This window comes from Orbicella franksi, chromosome 15 (assembly GCF_964199315.1).
Source record: "Orbicella franksi chromosome 15, jaOrbFran1.1, whole genome shotgun sequence".
NCBI lineage: Eukaryota > Metazoa > Cnidaria > Anthozoa > Scleractinia > Merulinidae > Orbicella > Orbicella franksi.
Genome location: NC_138159.1, coordinates 20,296,646 through 20,318,063, shown reverse-complemented (window position 1 = coordinate 20,318,063; position 21,418 = coordinate 20,296,646). Strand labels below are relative to the sequence as shown.

The window sequence follows — 21,418 nt, the reverse complement described above, 5'->3', positions numbered from 1 at the left end:
ACAGCCTTTCGTGACAGGTTTTCTCCCGTTACCACTGTTTGCTCGAGTGTAATATGTTACGGTAAGAATTTACAATTTCTCTGATCTCTTTAAGTGGGAATTGAGACTGGAAGGTTTATAGACTATGTCTTTATGCAATATATTGTAGTTCAACTTCGATGATTCATACATTTATCCATTCCTCGTACCTCGACCCATTCCACTCACAGACGATTAAACTGGAGTTGGGGGACTGGTCCAATATCATGTCGTCTACAGAGCTGTTCTAATTAATGCAAAAATTAGCTGAAACATCCCTCCTCCTTAGCCTGGAAATCGAGTGGCCTCCACCCAAGGTCACCCTGCCCCCCCCCCCCTCCCACCTCCCACCCCCGCCAAATTAAGTTTGTGAACTGTTTGCGCTTAATTATAAAGAAATGTGCGAAAAGTTCTCTCGCCCAGCTCCTGTAGAGTGTGCCCCCCAACCCCCCTCCGACCAGACATACCTTCTCCATAAACAGGCGCTTTGTCAGACAAGACAATTTAACCATTATTATATTTTATTGCTACTCATATGGTAGGAACAAAAGTAAATAAATCCATCGCTTACCTATATACAATTCTTTCGCCTTATTTATTGAAACAAAAAATGTCTTGGGGTAACTGATTTGGTTGAGCTACCAAGAAATAAAGCTACCCCTTTACTATATTTTAGCACCTTCTACTGAATAACAAAAGGAATTGGTCAATAAAGTTTACCTCATTCCCCCTGGAATTTAATTCAATTTAAATACGGTTAATCGTAAAAAGAATACATTATGTAACCTTTAGAAAATATTTAACACTATAAACACCAGAAAACGCTCAATAAATGACCCCTTTTCTTGTCTATTTTTTAGCATTCAGTTTCCACTGAAAAAGCACCAAAAGAGAAAACCTTTATAATGGGCGTCACCGCACTCTCGATTCAATTTTCTGGAGTGCTTCCAGTTAATCAAACTTCATTGCAAGAATCGAGCGTGACTAACGTGTCACGTCAATTGTCCTCAATGTGAAATAATTTTACTCGAATTTTCATTGTTTACAAATTGAAACCAGACTGTTATTCTTATTAATTTATAGTTACTATTACTGTTAAATTCATTCTTTCGTATTCCTTTCCTTGCCTGCTGGGCTGTGTAGGCATTTTCAAATTGAGCACATTTTGAATTCTGTGGTTTTTTTTGGGCGGGGGGGGGGGGGGGGGAATTCGCTACCAAACAATACGAACTTGACCGAGTGAAGGGTGGGGACATCTTCTCCCTTCCAAGGCCGAATTTAGCGATTGCTCGTCTGTAATCCTATCTCTTCCTCTCACTGACTGCCTGATCTAGAACCACGAGATTTGCCTCCAAAAAACGACATCAGTCCTAGCCCTCCAAAATCCTCAAAAGCAAAGGCCTTGTTGATTTTTTCAAGCCGCTCTTCACTCTTGGGTTGTTGTGGCTGTAGGACAACTGGCGGCGCAGGACTCTCCAAGCTTTTACTCAATCCCTGGGACCAAAAACCGCGGACCCCAGCCAAACTACTCAGCCGAGACCCCGCAGTGACGACCCCACCGGAAGCCCCGCGTAACGCATCCACACTGGATGAGGGAGCATTCTTTCCAAAGAAATGTCCACCATCTTCGAACTTGGATGGAGAAGGAGGAGATTGGCCCGCCTTGAACACTGGAAATGTCTCTAAGCTCGTTGAACGTTGTCTAGATCCTTCAAGTGAATTTGGAAGAACTGCAGAAAAATTGGATCGTTGAACAAGGTTTGTGAGGCTCCCTATGCTTGGAGAGCGACGAAGACGACCAAAAAATCCCCCTTCAGAGACGTCCCCCGATGGCCCTGAAAGGTTCTCGTTGCCAAGGTCCTTCATATTTCCGATACTAGAGCTCCTGTATAATCGAGCTCCTAACCCATCGCCGCTAAGCCGATCTAAGCTGCTTGAACTTCCCATTTCTTGAAGATCACCGCTACTCGCACGCCGGCGAAGTGTTGGAAATTTCAACTGAGAAAAATCCAGTCCCTGAGAAGATTCAGACTCCAATTGCTTGTTTGTGTTCTTAAGCAGAGATGAGTCCAGACTGTGACGCTTACTTGAAGCATCCTCTGCTGTTGCTTCTTGGGCCAAGCTAAGCAAGTTGCTGCCACTGGAGTTCCTGACCAAAGTACTTCGTGTAAAAATACTGGGTGCTGTGGACGTACTGTTAGTGGTGGTGGGAGGAGTGTTTGTCTTAGCTGTCGTTGTTGTCGGCGAAGGAATCGTCAACCCTGCTGATAAACCGCTCGTGCCGAGTATCTTACTAAGCAGCAAACCACCCCCGGCTGGGGGTACGGTGCTGGTAAGCGGTACCACTGGGGGAGAGGTAGGGGTTTTGACTTTAGGAGGCGCGGTGCTACTACCACGTTCTTTCTCACTAAAGTAATTTGCCAGGTTGCGAAGGGACTCGGCCCTAGTAGGCTCCTTCTCTGATGCTTCCTTGCTGGCCTTATTCAACACGTCAGCGAGTACCTGGCCCACTGAAGACGTCCCAGGTGATGAAGTAGAGGGGCTGTTTAGAAGGTGCGTTAAGATACCACCGCTGTCAACACTACGTTCTTTGAAGCCTCTCTGAAAGCCTTGCCCGCTTACAAGCGAGATCAGGCCCAGACTTCGTGGAGGGGACACAGCGGGGCTTCTCTTCACAGACCCCGTTTTCTTAGCCCCAGTGGGTGAGGCTACTTTTTCTGGACTGCGACCAATTCGCATCTGAATAGGTTCGTCTTCATCCTCATCATCTTCTGTCCCTGTTTGGCTGGCAGCCCCTGAAGTCCCTTCCGAGGTACGAGAAAGGTTCATTTGCAATGGCTCATCTTCCACGTACTCGTCTGGGTCCATGTCGATCGTATCTGTGTGTTCCCTTGGCTCCTTATCTGGTAACTCCTGGCCGTTCCCCTTCACGTGTACCCCTGGGCGTTGCTCTGCAAGGTTCAGCGTTGGATTGGCTAGTTTCTTCCACTGGTGCAGTGTGACTGACCCTTTGATTGGTTTAACGATTTGCAGCTTCTCTGGAGCTCTGAACGAGCGCCGTGTGTAAGACATTCGCCGATCTGTTGAACAATAAAAGAAACTCGCAACATTAGTCTAAAACCTTTCATCTCTTAACCCCATAAAGGTAATTTGATTCTGTAATATCACGAGTGACAAATTACCCCTTGATTATGGCGCGAAATTTCAGCGTTATTTTACAATTTCACATGTGAAATTATAAAATTGCCATAGCAACGTTTGGCGCGAAATTTCTCGACTCAGTAAACAAAGTATTCGTGGCCAATGATGTTAAAAGGCAATCAGGTGGTATACTCGTAATATTAAGAAATAACTTCACTTAACTTTGATCAAAATTCTAATAATCTCCCTCGTCTAAAGTCTCGGAAAATTATTAGAATTTTGACAAAACGCACGCGTAATTATTTCCTAACTTCGCTCGTCACCATTTTGATTACCCATGCTAACACTGCGCAAAATTTCGAAATCAGTGCACTCTAGATTTTACTCGTACAAAAGATTCAAGTCGACGTCTTTCGAAAAAGGGTTCTGATGTAAACCGTATATCTGTTTGTTTGTTGTTGTTTTTTTCACTATATTGGGCTAAACAAAGCACTAGTTGATCACAGTTGGATACACACCTGCCCCAGGGTTCCCGTCCTGTGATTCACTCGTTCCTTCACCTCCCCCTCGGGTTTCAGCTGCGGTGTCGGATAGTGTGAATTTGAAGCCTGGTCCATCCTTAGCAGAACTTGTGCTCTGGTGATTATGTGCCCCTATTTTTCGAGGTCTTCTCGAAGTTTTGCCAGCGTTGATGGCACGGACAGTTTCCATGACACGAGCTGTGTGTTCTCTGCAAACAAGAAATGGATCAAATTCACAAAAAAGATCGACAATCTCTCTTGATTTACACCTTCTGTCATCTCTCGTCAAGTGAGGACGCATATAACCTTATGTAAAGGTGAGGTGGCCTAATAGTTGGCGAACAAGACTCTGCATCAAGCGGTCCGGTTTCGAGCCCCGGCTGCGAACACTGTGTTGTGTTCTTGGGCAAGACACTTTACTCTCACAGTGTCTCTTTCCACCCAGGTGTATAAATGCGTACCGGCGAATTTGATGCTATGTGTTAAACCTACATGTAAGATTGACCAGCATCCCATCCAGTGGGGAGTAGAAATACTCCTAGTCGCTTCATGCCAAAGGGAACCGAGATAAGCTCCGGCTTGATGGACCAGTAGCCTTATTCAGACTTTTTACAGTTATCGTTATTTAATCAAGGACAAGTTTCAAGCGTAAGTGTAAAGTAAGACCTAACCGTTTTTCTTGCTGGGAAGTCAGATCTCTTTTAACGCTTTCCTCAATTTCCAGAGCAATGGAATCACGGGAATCCTAGGGGAAAAAAAAACTTCAGATCGATATCAAACACAACATGAAATCCTCTTCTAAGCCATGCTTAATATTATTGTTTTCCTCTCACGGGACCATAAACAATATCACCCTTCTCGTGTCGGTCAACGATTGAAAACTTGTTTTTCACCAATAGGTCACTGTCTACCTCCACTGGATATCAACATTATTAAAAGTTGCATTTAAATACAAGTTTACCATGAAAGGTTGCTCAAAGCGAATCTAACATTTCATGATTCTTTACTTACATAATAAGATAGCTGAGAAGAGGGTGACATCTTGCTAGGTCCAGTCCCACTCCTGAAATATTAACATCAAAGAAATGTAAGTGACTTTACAATCACACTGATCCCCAACCAGTTTGTACACATACATGTTTTAAGACAAGGAAAAGCCATTTGAGATCATTTTTCCTACAATGACGTAGATTCTAAAGTTGTTCTTAACAGACATACGGTTGAGTTGAGATTCAATTTGCACCATATATTCTCAGTTTCCAAGATTTTACCAATACGTAAATTTGCTTAAAGTCTATACGCGTGAAGTAATGGTCTTTTTTGGTTAATTATCAAGCTATTTTGAAGCCTTTAGGACACTTACTCTATCTTCGTGTTTAACTTTTTGACTTCCCTCTGAAAAGGAAAGAACTTGGGTTAAAACAGGGGACCAAACTTCGACAGAACACTATTGCTGATGAAAAAGACACGGCAAATCCTCAGTTAGTTGATACCCACTCCTCAATATTATTTACAAATTTATTGATATTTTTTATATAAATAACAACTTATATAACACCGCATCGTCACAATGGACGTATTCCTAAACTAAATTTACAACTGCCACAAGGATTTAGTGATTCAGTTTTGTTCCACCAGAAGAGAATAGCTTGGTTTACCAGTTCAGAGGAGTTTTCTATTAATAGTGACTGAACTCTGTTCACTAGTACCTGATTTTCCATCAACATCTCCAAACACTCATGGTATTTATCTTGTAAATCATCCACCTGGTATAAAACAGTCAGGATTGAGTATTGCAATACAAATAGATTCACAAGGAGTTCAAAAGCATCCACAGGACCCAGCAGTAAAAAGTCACAAACTAAATGAGGAAATGTTACCTTGGTTTTAAGTTGGTTCTGATTAGTTTGAGAAGAGTTCAGTAAACTTTGCAGATCTTCATTGTCCATTGAAAGCTGAAATGAAAAATACTTTCATCATACTGCGGAATAGTTAAAACAATCATGTCGCAGAAGCCATTTTCAGAGTCAGAGCTCATCTAAAGTAGTGACTGTACAATCATACAATTTTGCTTTGTTTCAGGTAAAAATGTTTGGAATGTGCATTTACACCTTGGAATCTTTCCCATACAGCCATACTGTCCTACTGACGCAATCCCAAAGAAAACAACAAGCAGCCTCAATTATTGTAGAACCACTGGATTGATTTGAGCCAGTTGAAAAAAAAAGCTGCCCACTCTGCAACTGTCAATAGTTCATTTCTGGGGTGGATGGAGGATTTTAGAGAAGGGGTTCAAGATACATTACTGTAGGGGGTCCAGGGGCATCCTTGGAACCTGGAGGCCAAGTCAGCATGTTATGATGTGTCATACATTTTACATTTAAGGGGTTCGACCGAACCCCCTGAATCCCTCCTAGAACCGCCCTAGCATTTAGCACTGATGCCCACAAAATTCAGAACATTCACCGTGACATTTTTACCGCTTTCCAACAAAACCAAGGTCAAAACTGGGTGAGGTCAAGCTGGATAGGAAAATATTTGGCTGTAATACCCACCCAGTCAATAAACTGATGACAAATTACATACCTGCTTGTGACGTTTTTGCAGATCCACAACAGTTGAGATTAGATGAGTGATTTCCTCCTAATAATTAAAAAGACAGAAAATCATTAAACATGGTTGCCACAGGCATAACTTTTCAAAATTCCATGACTTTTCCCTGATAAAAATAAAACTTCCCTGACCAAATAAATAGAGAATGTCAGATGCACAAAAAATAGCAACTTCTAGCTTCATTTTACATCCATCCTTTCCATTCTTTCTTTACAAGGACTGATAAGTTTTCAAGAATTTTGCTATTCGTATTTTCATTACATAAAAATATCGTTGAGATCATAGTGACTCCAAATGTTTCTACCAGCCTTCGATGGTATTAAGGTAATTCCCCTGAAATAAAACTGCACATAGATTTTTGTCCAAACTTTGTCCAATGAATATTTATCATATGAGAACTTTAATTATAAAATTAAAAAAGGGGGGTGCCCATGCTCGTTAAGGAGCAGTGAACGCACACTAATGACGCCATAAATTATGGGCAGTAAGGATGCACAATGCAGTACTGGGGAATGACCTTAAATCAGCTGTATTAAATAATTTTTCCTGACCATTTCCTGACCTGTGACAACTCTGTTACATACAGGTAGGTAACATCGACATGTACATGTGACTTTCCTGTTGAACATCTCAGTAAATTGTCAAGGACCAGTTGATTTTTTTCCCTTTTTTGTTTCCTTTTCTTCTTTTTCTCCTTGTAGTGAAAATTCTTTTGATGTAAAGATGTATCACCAAATTCTCATAATTAATATGAAATGAAGTGCATAGTGATCAACGAGAGAATTGATATTTTCATCTCTAAGTCATACCTGCTGTCTGATGTTGTCCTCTGCTTTGCGGGAGATCTCATCAGTCAAACCGGATATCTGATCTTTAGCTTCAACTGCTTAGAAAAAGCAAAAACACCCATTATAAACACATCTCTCATAGCCTGACTGCCAAAAAGACAGATTCACGGCGTCAACTTGTACATATGCATAATATTATTATCCATCTTCACAATCCACGTCTGTTCGTCTTGGTGTACAAGTATTTTTGTCGCTCCCTCTTCCACCTTCATGTTGAATGTTTTTCAAGACTCTTGCGAACTGTTGAGCTGGGTCCAATTGATGAAATGGTGGGCAATGCTATCTACCCCTGGAGATATATCACTATCCAGTGGATAGAGAGGTTATCAATTGAGTGTTGTAAAACAAAAACCAAAGTACCAGTAATCACTCAAGCCAATCACAAAGGACACAGACAATACAGTGAACCAATCAAAACTTGAAGTAATTACACTACAGTGGCTTACACAAAGCATGGGAAAACATGTGCGAACAAGTTATGATTGGTTTTGGTTTTACTTCTGATTAGATGAAAAAAGTGGTGAAATTTTTTTAAACCAATGGTGTAGCGTAGTTGATGCAAAAGCAATTACCTTTTGACACTCAAATGAAAACTGTAGATTGTTTCCATTAACACTTATTATCCAGTAAGAAGTATTTTCTGTTAGCGCTATCTATCCTTGACTATCCTTAACATTAACATCATCTGTCCTTTGGCTAACACTTGAGGGTTTGCATTGCCATCCACCCACCTAGTTGTTTAACACAATCTAGCACCAGTTGTTGTTCCTTCATTTCCACTGTTGCTGTTTCTTCCTTTAACTGCAATGCCTACAAAATCAATTCAATGCAGATAGCCTATAAATTAAGTCACATGACAAGTTGTCCTGAAGTTTTGAACTAGATTTATTATTGCTGTAAGCAGCTGATTTTACCACCTTTTCCTCACACAATGTACATAATACAAATCTCCTTGTGCTAACGTAGCCCAAAGCTGTTGTAAGGCCATTATTTTTTGCTTAAGAATCAGAGAAATAGCCCAGCAGAGTGGCTGGCTGACACCATAACTTAGAAATATATCTGAGGATTTTCACTGGAAGCCAGTAACTTTTGACAACCCTGCAGCAGCGCTGTCATTGAGTTTTGATTCAACAGCAGTCTTAAATCTCTCCACACTTGTAGCAAACTTGTTACTTTGTTGGTGAATTCTATCAACAACGAACGATTTCACCCATAGAATCAAGGGACAATCAAGCATACTCAGCCATAACAGGTGTTGCGGGGTATGGCCCTTAATGATGGACCTTAATGCATGTGACTTCCTCTTTTCATTTAGTGGAATTCCAAGAAATTGATTAAAAGTGGCTCTGACATTAATTTAATGACTATGGCTAAGCTAAGATCATCCTGTATAGGAGACAACTTCTTAAGGTTGAATTTTCATCTTGGCTGTACAAAAGCTGAAGTACACATTAGATGTACATGTATCTGAGGAAACAGTGTGATTGTACCTCTAAGATGAGATGTGTGTTTTGTTGCTCTAGCGCTTGGCACTTCTGTTGAAGTGAGGAGATGGAATCATCTCTACATGAGCTGTCACTGCTGTTAAAAAAATACCCAACAATAAGAACCATATTTTTTTAGTTTATAACAACAATCCACATTGTTAATAAAACACACAGCTAGATCCTAAAAATTAGGACTTGATCTAAGTAATAACCACCTATACTGTGCACAAATCCTATCAACCAGGCACATGTACTGTAGGAAATATACTTATTTTGACTCTCTAAGACAACACCCACCTACGACTGTCTTCGTCTGAACGATGAGACAATTGATAGAGCTCCTCAAACTCCTGATCTTTAAGAAATTTCTGAAGAAGTTCATTCTTCATTGAAACTTCATGTTGGAGTTGTGTCTCCTATAAATCAATGCACATTTCACACATCATTTTTTGTTATTTAACAAATATTTACACTACGAACATGTAACGCTCATCAAAAGAGCTTTATATGTAGTTAACAAAGTAATGCATATTATGTATCTGCATAACATTACAGGGTGGAATGCACATATTAAATTATTTCACATACAAGTGCTGTATAGTTCTATGAGTAAAGATGTGCATCTATGGTATTATCGCCCGGGGCAGTTCTTATCCAACCTCCCAGAAACCTTTACATATTCTACAGCAAAAAGCCATGCGCATAATAACCTTCTCTAAATTTGATGCTCACTCTAGTCCAATTTTTAAATATCTTACCATAATCAAACTCCCTGATTTTTATGTCTTAAATATTGCAATCTTTATGCATAAATTCCATCATAAAGAATTGCCATCCGCTTTTAATCATCATTTACTACAGTTAATGAAATTCATGCCTATAATATGAGACTTGCTTCCAAACAATCCTATTCATTGCCCAAAACCAGAACTAATTTCGGGATCTTCAACATTAGATATCAGGGGCCTAAAATCTGGAATTCTCTTCATGAGTCTAACAAAAAATTACTTGATTTTCAATTAAAGAAGAAATTAAAAATACACTTTATCGATTCATATTAAATGTTACAATTATTTTAATTAACTCATAAGGATATATTCTGTTCCGCTGTAAGTTTCCATTCTGTTTGTATCTTTATATTTGTGAGTGTGTGTGTAAGTGTGTTACCGACCGATAACTGTATAAATAATCTGTAACTTAATGTCTGCCCATTCTTTTTAGCCCTTATGGTTATTTTGGGCAGGCAGTACTCTATACTAATTTAATGTTTATTGTAATTATTTTATAAATTGTGAGTACAAATAAATGGTTGCATGTTACTAAATTACTGTGAAGAGGCATCTGTATGGAAAAAGTTTAGTTGAATTCTGTCATTGCAAATTTATAGAACACAGACCTTTTCGTCGCATTCAGCAACAAAATTCTCAAATGCTTGTGTTTTTGCCAAAAGCTGCTTGTTCCTCTCCAGTAAGGACTACAAAAAAAGACAAAATGGAAAGTAAAAATAGTGATATCTGACAGAATTTCAAATCACTTTAAGCAAAAACTGTAATTAAACAATGTACATGTAAGCATCACAGTTAAACAACAATTTCTACAAGCATGTCAGTGATATATTCATACACCTACCTGCCCAATTCGTGCTGCAAGCTCAAGATCTTTCTCTTTCTGTGGAAAAAAAAGACATGAAATGAAAATTAATCCCAAGTCTTATTAAGGGGAGGTGCCGTGGCCTCATGGTAAAGTATGCTCTCCTCCGGAGAGAGCGGTCTGGGTCTGAAACCTGGCCTGGGACGTTCAATTGTGTTCTTGGACAAGACAGGTTACTGTACTTTCACAGTGCCTCCATCCACCCATTCGGTGGGTGGAACTTACTGCTGGGGGTAACCCTGCCATGGACTGACATCCCATCCACAGTAAGCGGAGATATGTGAAAGCACCCGCCTGATGGGCCACTTGGCTGGTATGCAGCCTTGACCCCTTTTTTCTTAAGTCTTATCAGAACTTCATCTTGAAAACAAAAACAGATTTTCTCTTCATGTTAAGTATAAATTTACATTTTTACCATTAACATTTGTAGATCTTTGTTCTGAACTCTTCAAGATTTCACAATTGATTTTCCATGCACTAAACATTTAGCCAGTGCACCTCCCACAGACCCTTAAACTATAACTAATACAGAAAAATGCAACACACCTCTTGCAAGAGTTGCAAAATGGCATCAAGATCATTGTGTGTCTTGGTCATCTGGTTCGTTCGGTCTGATGCTAATGCTGCAAAAGTTGAAAAGAATAACTTATTAATAATATCTCAAATCACTGTAACACTGAACACCTTGTATTTGCCACCATGTTACTCACGTTTAGGTACTTATGTTTACATTAGAATCAAGGTTGTGAGAAATAGATCTTGTCAGTTCTTGGCTGGCTCCCCTACTGGGATATTCTTCAGATTCTTTAGAAAAACATGGCAGAATTATAACCACCTAATCTAACAGCAAAGCTGGCTACTGCAAAAATTTGAGATGACCCTGCATGTCTCTAATAAGGGATAGTTCAAATAGAAGTCTGAAGTCTCAGTAACCCATCACAAATATAATATAATACAAAATCACCACCGAATTATTGTGGATGGAAGTCAAGCCAACATCACTAACAATGCATGTACTACATAGGTCACTGATATTGCTTTTCCACATGCAATCTGAAATCATTTAATTTTCACATTACTTTTAGATTTACAGGCAATTTTATCTCCAACTTACCAACAAATTAACAGACAACACTGCAGTGGTATCATTATAATAATATTGTGCTAGACAGCTCACAATGTTATTTACTATTACTCCATTTGAATTTAAATTTCCAACTTTCTGACAACTTATGAAAATAAAATATATAAAAGCCCAGCCAATACCACAAGGATATTGTACACCATTCTTATGTTACTCAAATAATTATTTCATGTGCAGCTTTCTCACTTTAATCACTTACGTTATAATCGACAAGTAAATTTTAAACAGAGGAACATGGAGAAATTATTTCCATTATTTACAAAGTAGATTACACACTGCAATATATGGATCTGCAAGCAAATCTAACCTTGGTGATCCATCAGGATGAAACTTCATTAAATCAACATCTCATGATTCTCTTTGATATTAAGCACTTCATTTAACACTCCATTGCCTCAATAATGCATGCTTGCCTGTGAAATATTCAACCTCAACTTGCCAACTTAAGCTTCAAATAATATGTTGAAGACCAACCCAATTTTTCTCCTCATAACAGTTGAATTTATGAGTATGAGAACTTTGAGCCACATACTTTTCAATAAGCGTATCACAGCAAAGCTGCAATTTCTCTTTAAACCGACTTGCACTGGCTGAAAATTATCAATAATTCAGTACCATTCACACTGTTATTGGAAGAAAGTGCTTAAAAACAATTTCACTGAATCAAATCAGCTGCCGTCAGAAACAGCATTAATAAAATTTAAATAATAATATTATTATTAAGTCTAAAAGAGACCCTTAGTCTGTTCTTAAAACAGTAAAGGTGACAAAGCAATGCTAGAGATCTAGACCAAGTGAAATAACAAATACTCTGTAGAATTTTATGCACATTTTGAGAACTAGAAAAGAAGAAAGTTGAAAATAAATGAAAACTACATTTTGAATCTAATGCCAAGAGCCATACAGTGTAGAGCCAAATAAGTTTCTTTGATGTTTACATTTTAAGAAATGACCGTCACATTAACCACAAGAACACTCAAATTTAGCCACAAACACAGGTATGTTAACTTTTGGGTTGAACTAGTGGTTTTAAGTACACCACAATACTAATTGCAGTGATCACATACATCTAAGCTTCAGCCCTTTAGTTATCAAGCAACCAAAATCTAATTTCTCCTAACAGTAATAATATTAATATACCATCAAGGGGAAAGGTTGAATTTAAGAATATTGAATGTTATCAGAGATAACCATACCCAAATCCACAATAAACCAATTAGGAGCTGTGACTACTATCCTGCAATATCAAATTACTAAGGCATGGTACATGCATGACTATGTTGTTCATCCTTTGTAGTCGAAGATGACCAAAGATATCTAGTTTGTTAATAAATTTCTACGGTGTGTCCGGAGGTGGCTGACTATAAAATCATGTTCACTTGCTGAATTTGGGCAGAATGAATAACTAATTGTACCTTTTTGGTATGCTTTGGTGGCATATAAGGCTCATTTGGTCTTGCAAATAATGGGTACACTATATTTTGGCTAAACTCCATGCTTCACTAAATATGAACCATGGCTCAACCAAAATTAGCAGATATGTCACTGAAGTGTACCACAATGGTACGATAAGGTTTATAAATATTGAACATTATAATCCATCAAATATTTTTGCTTACACACGATTGGTTGAAATGCATCACATGACTGAATATGCCCCAGCGGAATATCCAAGTGTTAATCCCCAATTTTTAAAACCGCATTTGTTGTGAAAAATATGTTAAATAGGTTAAATTTTGGCTAGAGTCTTCACTCGTAAGGCAATGGCTTCGATAGAAGACAGTGACCGTTTAGATAATAAACACAATATCCTCCACTTGGCGCAAAAATATAGTCGGTTAATGTTTTGTCCTTGAACATTATCTGCTCCTCAAGGCTCACAGTTTATCTCCAGCTACGCTCTTAAAAAACTGTTCGCTTCTCATAAGAGATAATGTCTGCTTTACCCGTAGTGTCATAATATACATACTAAATTTTTAACCTTCTGTAAGCGGACAATATTTTAGGTCTAAGAGACTCCATTAAAAGAAGGTTCAGCTGCACCATACACATGATCAGAGAGAATGAGAGTCTAAAGGAACAATATCTGGATAACAAAGAGAACACAAAGCCCTTTAAGTCCTCTTTAGACTGGAAACATGTTCCATGAACTTTGTAAGAGTAATAATGATATCTGAGTAGAGCTACAGAGAAAATGGTAACGGTCTTAATTGTCCAGGGATTGTTTGGATCAAAAACAAAATTTAAACAGAATGCCCCAAATATAAACAAAAAAAAGATCTGCTTCAATAGAAAACAGAAAACATTTGGCAAACAAGGAGAACAAAGAAAGGATTAACAAAACTGTCAATTATATATATAATCTGGGATTGTAAACTTTCAATTTACATGTAAGAATTATTAATAACATTATTTATATCAAAATTATATATTAGCCTATAGTGCGACAAATCAATATTTAACAGCTGATTGCATAACTGGGGAAAATAATACAATCAAACACTTATTTTGAATTGAACAGGTCAGAAGCTTGTAGATGTTTTGTCTTTGAAGTTAAAATTCGAACTGTACAAAACTCAGATGTGAACAGAAATTTGAAGATGGCAACAAGTTGAAACGTTTATACAGTTAAAGAAAAAAGGAAAACAGGAATGAATTAACTTAAATATCCGTGAAATAAATTTCAGTATTAGACTCCATCGTAAATATGGAGCATTACATAAGCTATAGCTATTGTGATGATACAATGTATAAGCCATGATTACAAATCTTGATCGATTCTTCTCGAATTTCGAAGAATTCTAGATAAAACTGTTTCTTAATCTTAAAATAAACTTAAAGCATGAAGATTATACTGTACTCACTGAAATATTTCAAGGTTTCCTGCGCTTGTTCTGTCGTTAAATCTAGATCACCCAGTTGCAAAAAAGACAAATTTTCACCAGCGTAGTCGAAGTAGTCCGAAGTGAAACCCAATTCAAGCAATTCTGCTTCGGTTACATCTCCCGTAGCACTTTCTACTCCACTTTCCACCTCCAGATTATCAGAATTAGATAGAGTTTCTTCTTGAAAACAAATATCGTCTGTGTGCTCTAAGGTAAACGAGTCCTCGTCGTTTGTATTGCTGTTGACGACAGTATATTGCTGGGGCTCTTTCGTTTCACATTCCTCCATTGAAGTAGTAGTTTCGCCATGTTGTATAAACGAAGATTGTTTCAGAATTTCCAAGCCCGCCAGTTTTGCCGTTCTTTAGTGTAAAAGAAGACCTCGAAACAGGCTAGAACCGTCGCTCAAGACGAATATATCAGCAAGAGAGCGTCGCTTTCATCAAATGTACGTACCGGCAAATGACTCCTGTGAGTAACTATCACTGGAAACAGGGTTTCCTTCGCCTAATCAACGTTCAGAACAAGGACTTGTCTTTCAATACTACCTTGCTGTGATTGAATTAACAAACAGATAAACAAAACCGGCTAAAAAACGAAGGAATGCAACAAACTGCCACCGAGATTGGCCATGTATTGGGTTCACGCGCTATGTAAAATACATCACACTCTTGGTGCCTCGATCTCATGGAACAGTAAGAAATGTACCGGGGGGGGGGGGAGGGCGGAGTAGATTCAAAGGTCGTCCATACATTTGCAGCATTTTAAACCTGGAAGGAGCCAATGGCTGCCGAAGGAGAGTGTTTTGAGAACAAAGAATCGAAAAAAAAAAAGGTCTGGCAAAAAACGGAACAAACTCTTGTTCTTGTGACCTGGGCCTCATGTTGTGAGATCACAGATTGACCACCCTTTGTCTGTGTGACACAGCCTTCGTACACAGATCAGCTCTAAACATTTCTAGGCGATTTCTCACCGAGCACATAAGTCTTTGAAACTTGCCTGCTTTTTTGTTTTTTTAATTGCGTGTTTCCAGATGTTCCGGAATTGGTTATTGCTTGCTGCTTAGACAGAAAGTCATTTCCATTTTCACCTGGACAAACAGAACGTTTTCAGAGAAATAAAAAATACAAATACAAGTTTTTCGTCTAAATGTCGGTTAATTTTGACAGCTTTTAAGCATATTTTATTGCAAGACGGTCTACCATGTCGACAAAAAACGCAAAAGCGATAACTCTCGTAGTTCGTTTGGATTCACGCGTGTATAGCAGATGTTATATATATATTAAAGTACAGATCTGAGTCCTGGTCGAATTTGCATTTCAATTCGGAAGCATGAAAACCAGATATCTGTCAACGGGTTGAACTATAGAACGATTCTTGCCAACATGTGTCAAAGCGAAGCATGGCTTTCCGTCAGCTTTCATTTTCTCGTTTCTTTCCGGCTAAAGTTGGATGTCTCTACTTGTATATATGATTCACGTTTCCCTGTAATTTAAGGTAATATTTTCTGGTATAGATTTGACTGTTTGAGTGCTCCGAGACTGGCCCAAAAGCCGGCGTAGGAAAACAGTGAAATCGGTTTTGAAACCAACTATTTGTTCAGTATTGACTTTATCTACAGCTTATCTAATAAATTGTAAATACTGACTTCAGGAGCGCACATAAAACACAATAGGGCTGCTGGTTGCCACACACGTATATAGCCGGGTCATGTAAACCGCTCCCAAATCGTAGTGACCTTATTTGGTCGGGAAAGTATCTGTATTAAAATTTCTACTTACAAACTAATTCCTGAAATTCTGAGTCCGAAAAGGAGCTTTTGTCTTCAAAATAACCTTCATTTTCGTTAACCGCCATTATTTATACTCGACAGCACCTTTGCGTTTTCCAGAAAACCGCAACGAGAAATGACCGGCCGGATATGTTTCCAAGCTAATTTCTGCCTTAGGTCTAAATCTGAGGGTTTCGTCGCTAGTGCGTTTGTGCGGTGTTGTCTGGAAATGCCACTCAGTTTTTATAAATATCTGCCTATCACAAAGTGAGCTATTTCTTGGCGCCGCATACATTTGCAGATCGAACAACCGCTTCCATTAGGACAGGGTTGTAAACATAACGTTTAACATTGAAAAAACCTGGCACGACAAAGAAAGTTGACAGTTCAGAATGTTTTGTTAAATATCCGCGTCAAACAATACAGCTGCAAGCTTATAGGCCGGATATCTTCGGAGATTCGCCCAATCTGCTAGCTATTTAACTGCTTTTGTTTAACAAGAAATGGGACCCTGCAATGTCTGAAAAATAGTCTGCTTCCTGTTCATTCGTATCAAGAAAACTGCTTTGACTGTCAGTCCTTGTTGCCTTAATGTATGACTTCCGGTTAGTTTTCAATTAGGAAGACAACAAACCGAGTCGAAAGTGCGTGTTCCACTGCACGTCTGTCTGTCTTGTTATTGCCCACAATTCAACTGAAGAAGCGTGGGTCCCTATTCAGTCATGCTCCAGAGATTACTGTGCACACGTACGTAATAAACTCACAAATGAACAAGGAAAAGTAAACGTCAGAGCCACTGACTGAAACAAATTAAAGAGCTGCTCTACTGATTTCTTTCTCTCCTTTGCTTTTTCCAATTCGCAAGTTTACATAGTACTTTAAATTTGTACTGATGAATTCTGTGAGACTGGCACAACTGCTGACTTGGCTTCCGTGCACTGGTTCATCTGGCATGTCAAACATGGCTCGGTTTCAACTACGCATGATACAACTCAAGATGACTTAATATTAAAGGATTAAATCCTTGGTTTCAATTATGTAAAACCCAGGTATCGTACACAAAACATCGGCAACCAAACTGAAGCAGTATAATCTTAGCCTTGACTGTGAGAAACGAGTTCGCGGAAAATTTTAGAAAGGTCACGTTCGTTTCATATGAGCAAAGAAGCGTAAAACCTTTTGTAAACAAATTGAACACGTATCCCATCATCAAACAAAATCTTTAAGTTTATGTTTTACTGCTTAGTTTGACTGTAAATCGGGTAGTCTAGCCCTCGTATAAACGGCTATGTCTTGTAAGATCGATTGTAAACCAAACCGCTTACATGGAAAACTCATCGAAACTATAGTCAAGTACGTTTTAATACCTTAATAAATGGATCTTTGTATACTTACAAATTAGCTCCCCAAATCCTGAGTCAGAAAGAAAGCTTTCTTCTTCAAAGCAGCCTTCACCATTTCTAGCCTCCCTTTGACAAAACCTGCACATTATTCAGAAGCCGCCGACCGGCTTTAAGCCTTTCAAAAGACCGTGCAACTACTAAGTTTCTGCACGAATGCGTTGACTGTCTGGAAATGCCACTTACAAAGTTTATGTTGTGGCTTTAGTGATGTGTAACAAAGCCGCATGCTTTGCCAATAGGAAGCAGGATTCTAAATAATTGTTTTATTTTGACAAACGTTTGTCTTGGAGCGTAACGAAATCTGCTGATTTACAATTAATCTATCTGCCTTACTCTTCTACTAGGACTACTAGGGACACAAAAGCTCACGAACGTTTCCTAAACATCCAAAAGAACGACGTGCACCAGAGAAGGGTATCAGAAATGCAAGCATAGACTCTGATTACAACTGAAACAAAAATCCAAATTAAGTTCTAGTTTGGACCTACAATATGGGACCAAAACCTGACTCAGCTTAACACTCTTAAAGGTCATGGACTTAGTTGCATTTATTAATCTCGTCGTAATTCGTTCTTTTACAACAAGGAAACCGAACCCTGTCAACAGCTCATACAGGTTAGACCTTACGCCTGCGAGACAAAATATATTGTAGCTGGATTGATATGGATCAAGTTTGTCTTGTGAAACCTGACAGTACAGTGGTACGCCATTGAGACTACTCCCTGGGTTTTCAGGCTCTGAGAATTGCAGACTTGTTTTATCTCCGACTACAATATCGTCGATAGATATATCAGAGTTATCAAAAGAGTCATCAACTATCCCCCAAAAAAATAAATATAGCTTTTCTAGCAGACTGTTTCCGAGAAGATTTTGTGATGTGTTATTGTAAGGTCGATTTCCCTCTGAGAGCGCTTGAAGTTGCGCTTGCACGAATTAATATTTTCGGTGGATTTAATTGACCGGCAATAAAAGCATGCTTGAAGCGTGCAGGTTATTTTGATTTTTTTAGCATTTTAGGTATGCATACACAGTAATAAGATGCTAGAACTCAGAAATCAAGATCTCAAGTGCTAAAGAATGAATATTCTATTCCATTTCCTGGATATCTTGTCTTCAGTTCAGAAACATTCGAAACTGTTTTCCTCAATCTCCACCCAATTTTCAGTCTTCCATATATTTTTTTGCATTCGAATTGATAGCGGAGTGCCCCAAAATAAACAATTTATGTTTCTAGGTCTTTCTTATTTGCCGGCGGCTGAGTTGATCGGCAAGACCGAAACATTTGGTTGTAAACTGAGGGCCTCCCACCAAGGACTATATGATACCCTTCGTCATCACAGAAGCTTAAAAAAATGCGTCTTCTCCCTTGTTCATCATTTTCGCTAAAGTTCGCTTTAATTTTAAACTCCCTTCAGTTCCCTCAAATAAATGTAAAAAAGAGAAAAGTAATCCCTTGCTCCCATGAAATAATTGATCTTGTTCACTCGTACCCCAAAACCAGTTTCGAAAACCGTTTGCAAAATCTTCAGACACAACTTGGTTTGCAAAATATCGCATTTTGGTGTTTGTACTTTATCCTGCCAACGATATTCAATCCGTTTCGTAACAAACTTGGCTACCCTTTTGAATCATATTCTCAAACACTGAAATTGCTGTTGACTGTGCTTTGGCAAAATGCCGCGGCCTTTTGTGCGAGCCGTAATGATTCTTTTCGATAGAAGCGGTCTAGCGAAGTGCAATATATTTCAAGACCGTTTACTGTGCAGCTATTAAATATAAACGATAAAGAATAAAATCTGCGTGTAAACATGTGGTAAGCAAAGCTCAATGTGTTCTATTATCAAACTTATTAGTGAACCGCAAAATCGTTTATATTTGTCTTTTAATTAAAACTCGCTAAAACAGGGTACAAAACCATTGCAAAAACATGGTACAGAACGGATCTGTTTTAAGTTCAAAGCGAGAAATGTTTTACTTTCGGGCCAATTAGCAAGGAAATATTCTCTTAGATTTTGCATTTAAATTATTGTTGACTTTGGCTCTCGTTAATGTTTCTGAAATCTTTCCAGTTTACGGCGTATATTTAATTTCAGTCTGTTTAGCATATATTTTTACACAGATCTTGATTATAATTTGCGCGCGAGATACCACACTGATCAACTTTCTCTTCCATTACAATTTAAATTTGTAAACAGCTGACCTAGCTAAAACACAATCCATGATAATTATACTTCTGACGAAAGCTCTTAAACCTGGTAACGCATAGTCGATGATCTTTAACTTTTCTCAACAAAAATTCAAATATAGCGATAAACAAACTGGCCATACCTTCCGTTTTGTTTGAAAAATAATATATATATTTTACTTACAAGCTAGTTCATCAAAGCCTGATTCAGAAAGAACGCTTTCTTGTTCAAAACGGCTTTCAGCTTCGTCAGTTTCGTTCATGTCTTCGCTTGCCTCCATTCCTCTTCGACAGGGCTGTTCGGTACATTCTCTTTTAATACTCCACCGCCGGAAAAATTCTCAAACTTTTATCCTTCAATTCGACTGGGTTGTTGTCGATGGTTGTGTTGGCCGTCTGGGCTCGAGTTCTGTACGATTATTCCAGGAGATTCACGGTCAAACCATGATTAGTCAAAACAATAATGTGACTGGTTTAATTTGACAATCGCGTATGTACCAATGGGAAAACTTGGTAAACAATGCTTTGAACTGTCATAATATGTATATTAAGGTTCTTGTTTGGTTATAAATACAATGCATTGTGAGGCTGACTGTATAACTAAGGACGCTATTTGAAAGCTGGCTTTTTGAAACATCTTTTCTGGTTCCACATACGTGTGACTTGTTTCAGCCAGAAGAAAAAATTTAAAAGTTAGTTCACTTAAGGGCGCTATATATCCAGGAGCCATAACCGGGGACGGAGAAGTAAGTCTTATGATCCGCTCGCACCTATGATATGGGACAATTTTTCTATTTTTAGAACAAATTGCGCCACCATGACGACATATATCCGCGCGGATCCACGCACATGTCGGGGGTTCTCGCGTGGATGTTGTCACGTTCCGTGATCAAATGGTGAGAGTTGCGAGATTCTCTTGCAGATTTTTCACAGCGATGGCAGGGAATAAGGCAATGAATAAGATTCAGGGCTCTTACATATAGGTTTATGCTCCGAGCTGATAGAAAAGGTGAATTTTTCAGGGTCGAAAACAAGACTTCAATTTCGCGCTGTGAATGAATAATATCTGCTCGTGCTGGTTGAATGCGTAAGCTTTTGCGTTTGTTCTGTAAAGAAAAATTATGAAAGAAAACTCTTTACTCTGGTATCGAGCTAATTTGAGAGTTTCTCAAACAATGCTTAATCTTAACCAGCACCTGTTATTGATAGTTTGTTATTGTTTCTGTTTATTTGGCGAGTTTGCAAAAGTGTTTGAGTACTTCATTTGCATAGTGCAGCGCGTGCACTTTCAAGTCCGAGTCGGTGTTTTCAATCGTCAAGAAATCTTGACAAAGATTTCTTTCTTTGTCTTTTGTGCTGAGATGCTGCAAAAATTTCTACCAACGCCAAAAGGCTACTAACATCATGTGTGTTTCTTTAACACAGTGAAATTTTACACTGCGAAAATAAGATAGACAAGGAGTTTTGATAACTAAGCCAACAAAATTGAAATCGTTGTTCGAGTTGATTAAGAAATCGTCATCGTAACTTTGCCGATTATTTCTGCTGTATTCAAATATTTTCAGCTAGGCTTCTTATATGTTCTCAAATATTTATCAACCTTAAACATATGTAAAAACTATAGATATTATCTGAGTTCGATGTAAGTTTTCACACGAAAGTGCGGGAGTCCAATTTGTCATGTTTTACTGACTGTACAAAACACACATCGGCGGGCGCTCTTATTCATCGACAACAGACAATTTGTTGGAT

At 38.5% G+C, this 21,418-nt stretch overlaps 1 protein-coding gene across 4 annotated transcripts; it reads right to left on the bottom strand.

Moving 5' to 3' along the window:
- Positions 1–368: 368 nt before the first annotated feature.
- Positions 369–20,817, bottom strand: LOC145469101 (uncharacterized). 4 transcript variants are annotated; one of them, XM_081452757.1, is made up of 16 exons: positions 19,851–20,817; positions 10,825–10,901; positions 10,258–10,296; positions 10,025–10,102; positions 8,926–9,044; positions 8,632–8,722; positions 7,873–7,951; positions 7,103–7,176; positions 6,267–6,323; positions 5,561–5,635; positions 5,390–5,446; positions 5,044–5,075; positions 4,692–4,743; positions 4,352–4,425; positions 3,678–3,889; positions 369–3,098 (listed from the first exon to the last, which is right to left on the bottom strand). In XM_081452757.1, exons 1-16 carry the CDS (start codon positions 19,945–19,947, stop codon positions 1,333–1,335), a joined length of 2,979 nt encoding a protein of 992 aa, XP_081308883.1. In that variant the 5' UTR covers positions 19,948–20,817; the 3' UTR covers positions 369–1,332. The 4 variants fall into 4 exon arrangements, with proteins under 4 accessions (XP_081308883.1, XP_081308884.1, XP_081308885.1 ...); XM_081452758.1 differs by lacking the exon at positions 19,851–20,817 and adding an exon at positions 17,474–19,840; XM_081452759.1 differs by lacking the exon at positions 19,851–20,817 and adding an exon at positions 16,089–17,465.
- Positions 20,818–21,418: the final 601 nt, after the last annotated feature.

Bases quoted from the DNA above. Each gene is read 5' to 3' on its own strand.
- LOC145469101 (XM_081452756.1), bottom strand. From the start codon at position 14,596: ATGGAGGAATGTGAAACGAAAGAGCCCCAGCAATATACTGTCGTCAAC. The intron at 10,902-14,286 runs GTGAGTACAGTA...CAACTTTTGCAG, and splicing joins GGAAACCTTGAAATATTTCA to CATTAGCATCAGACCGAACG. The intron at 4,744-5,043 runs GTAAGTGTCCTA...TTAATATTTCAG, and splicing joins AAGTTAAACACGAAGATAGA to GAGTGGGACTGGACCTAGCA.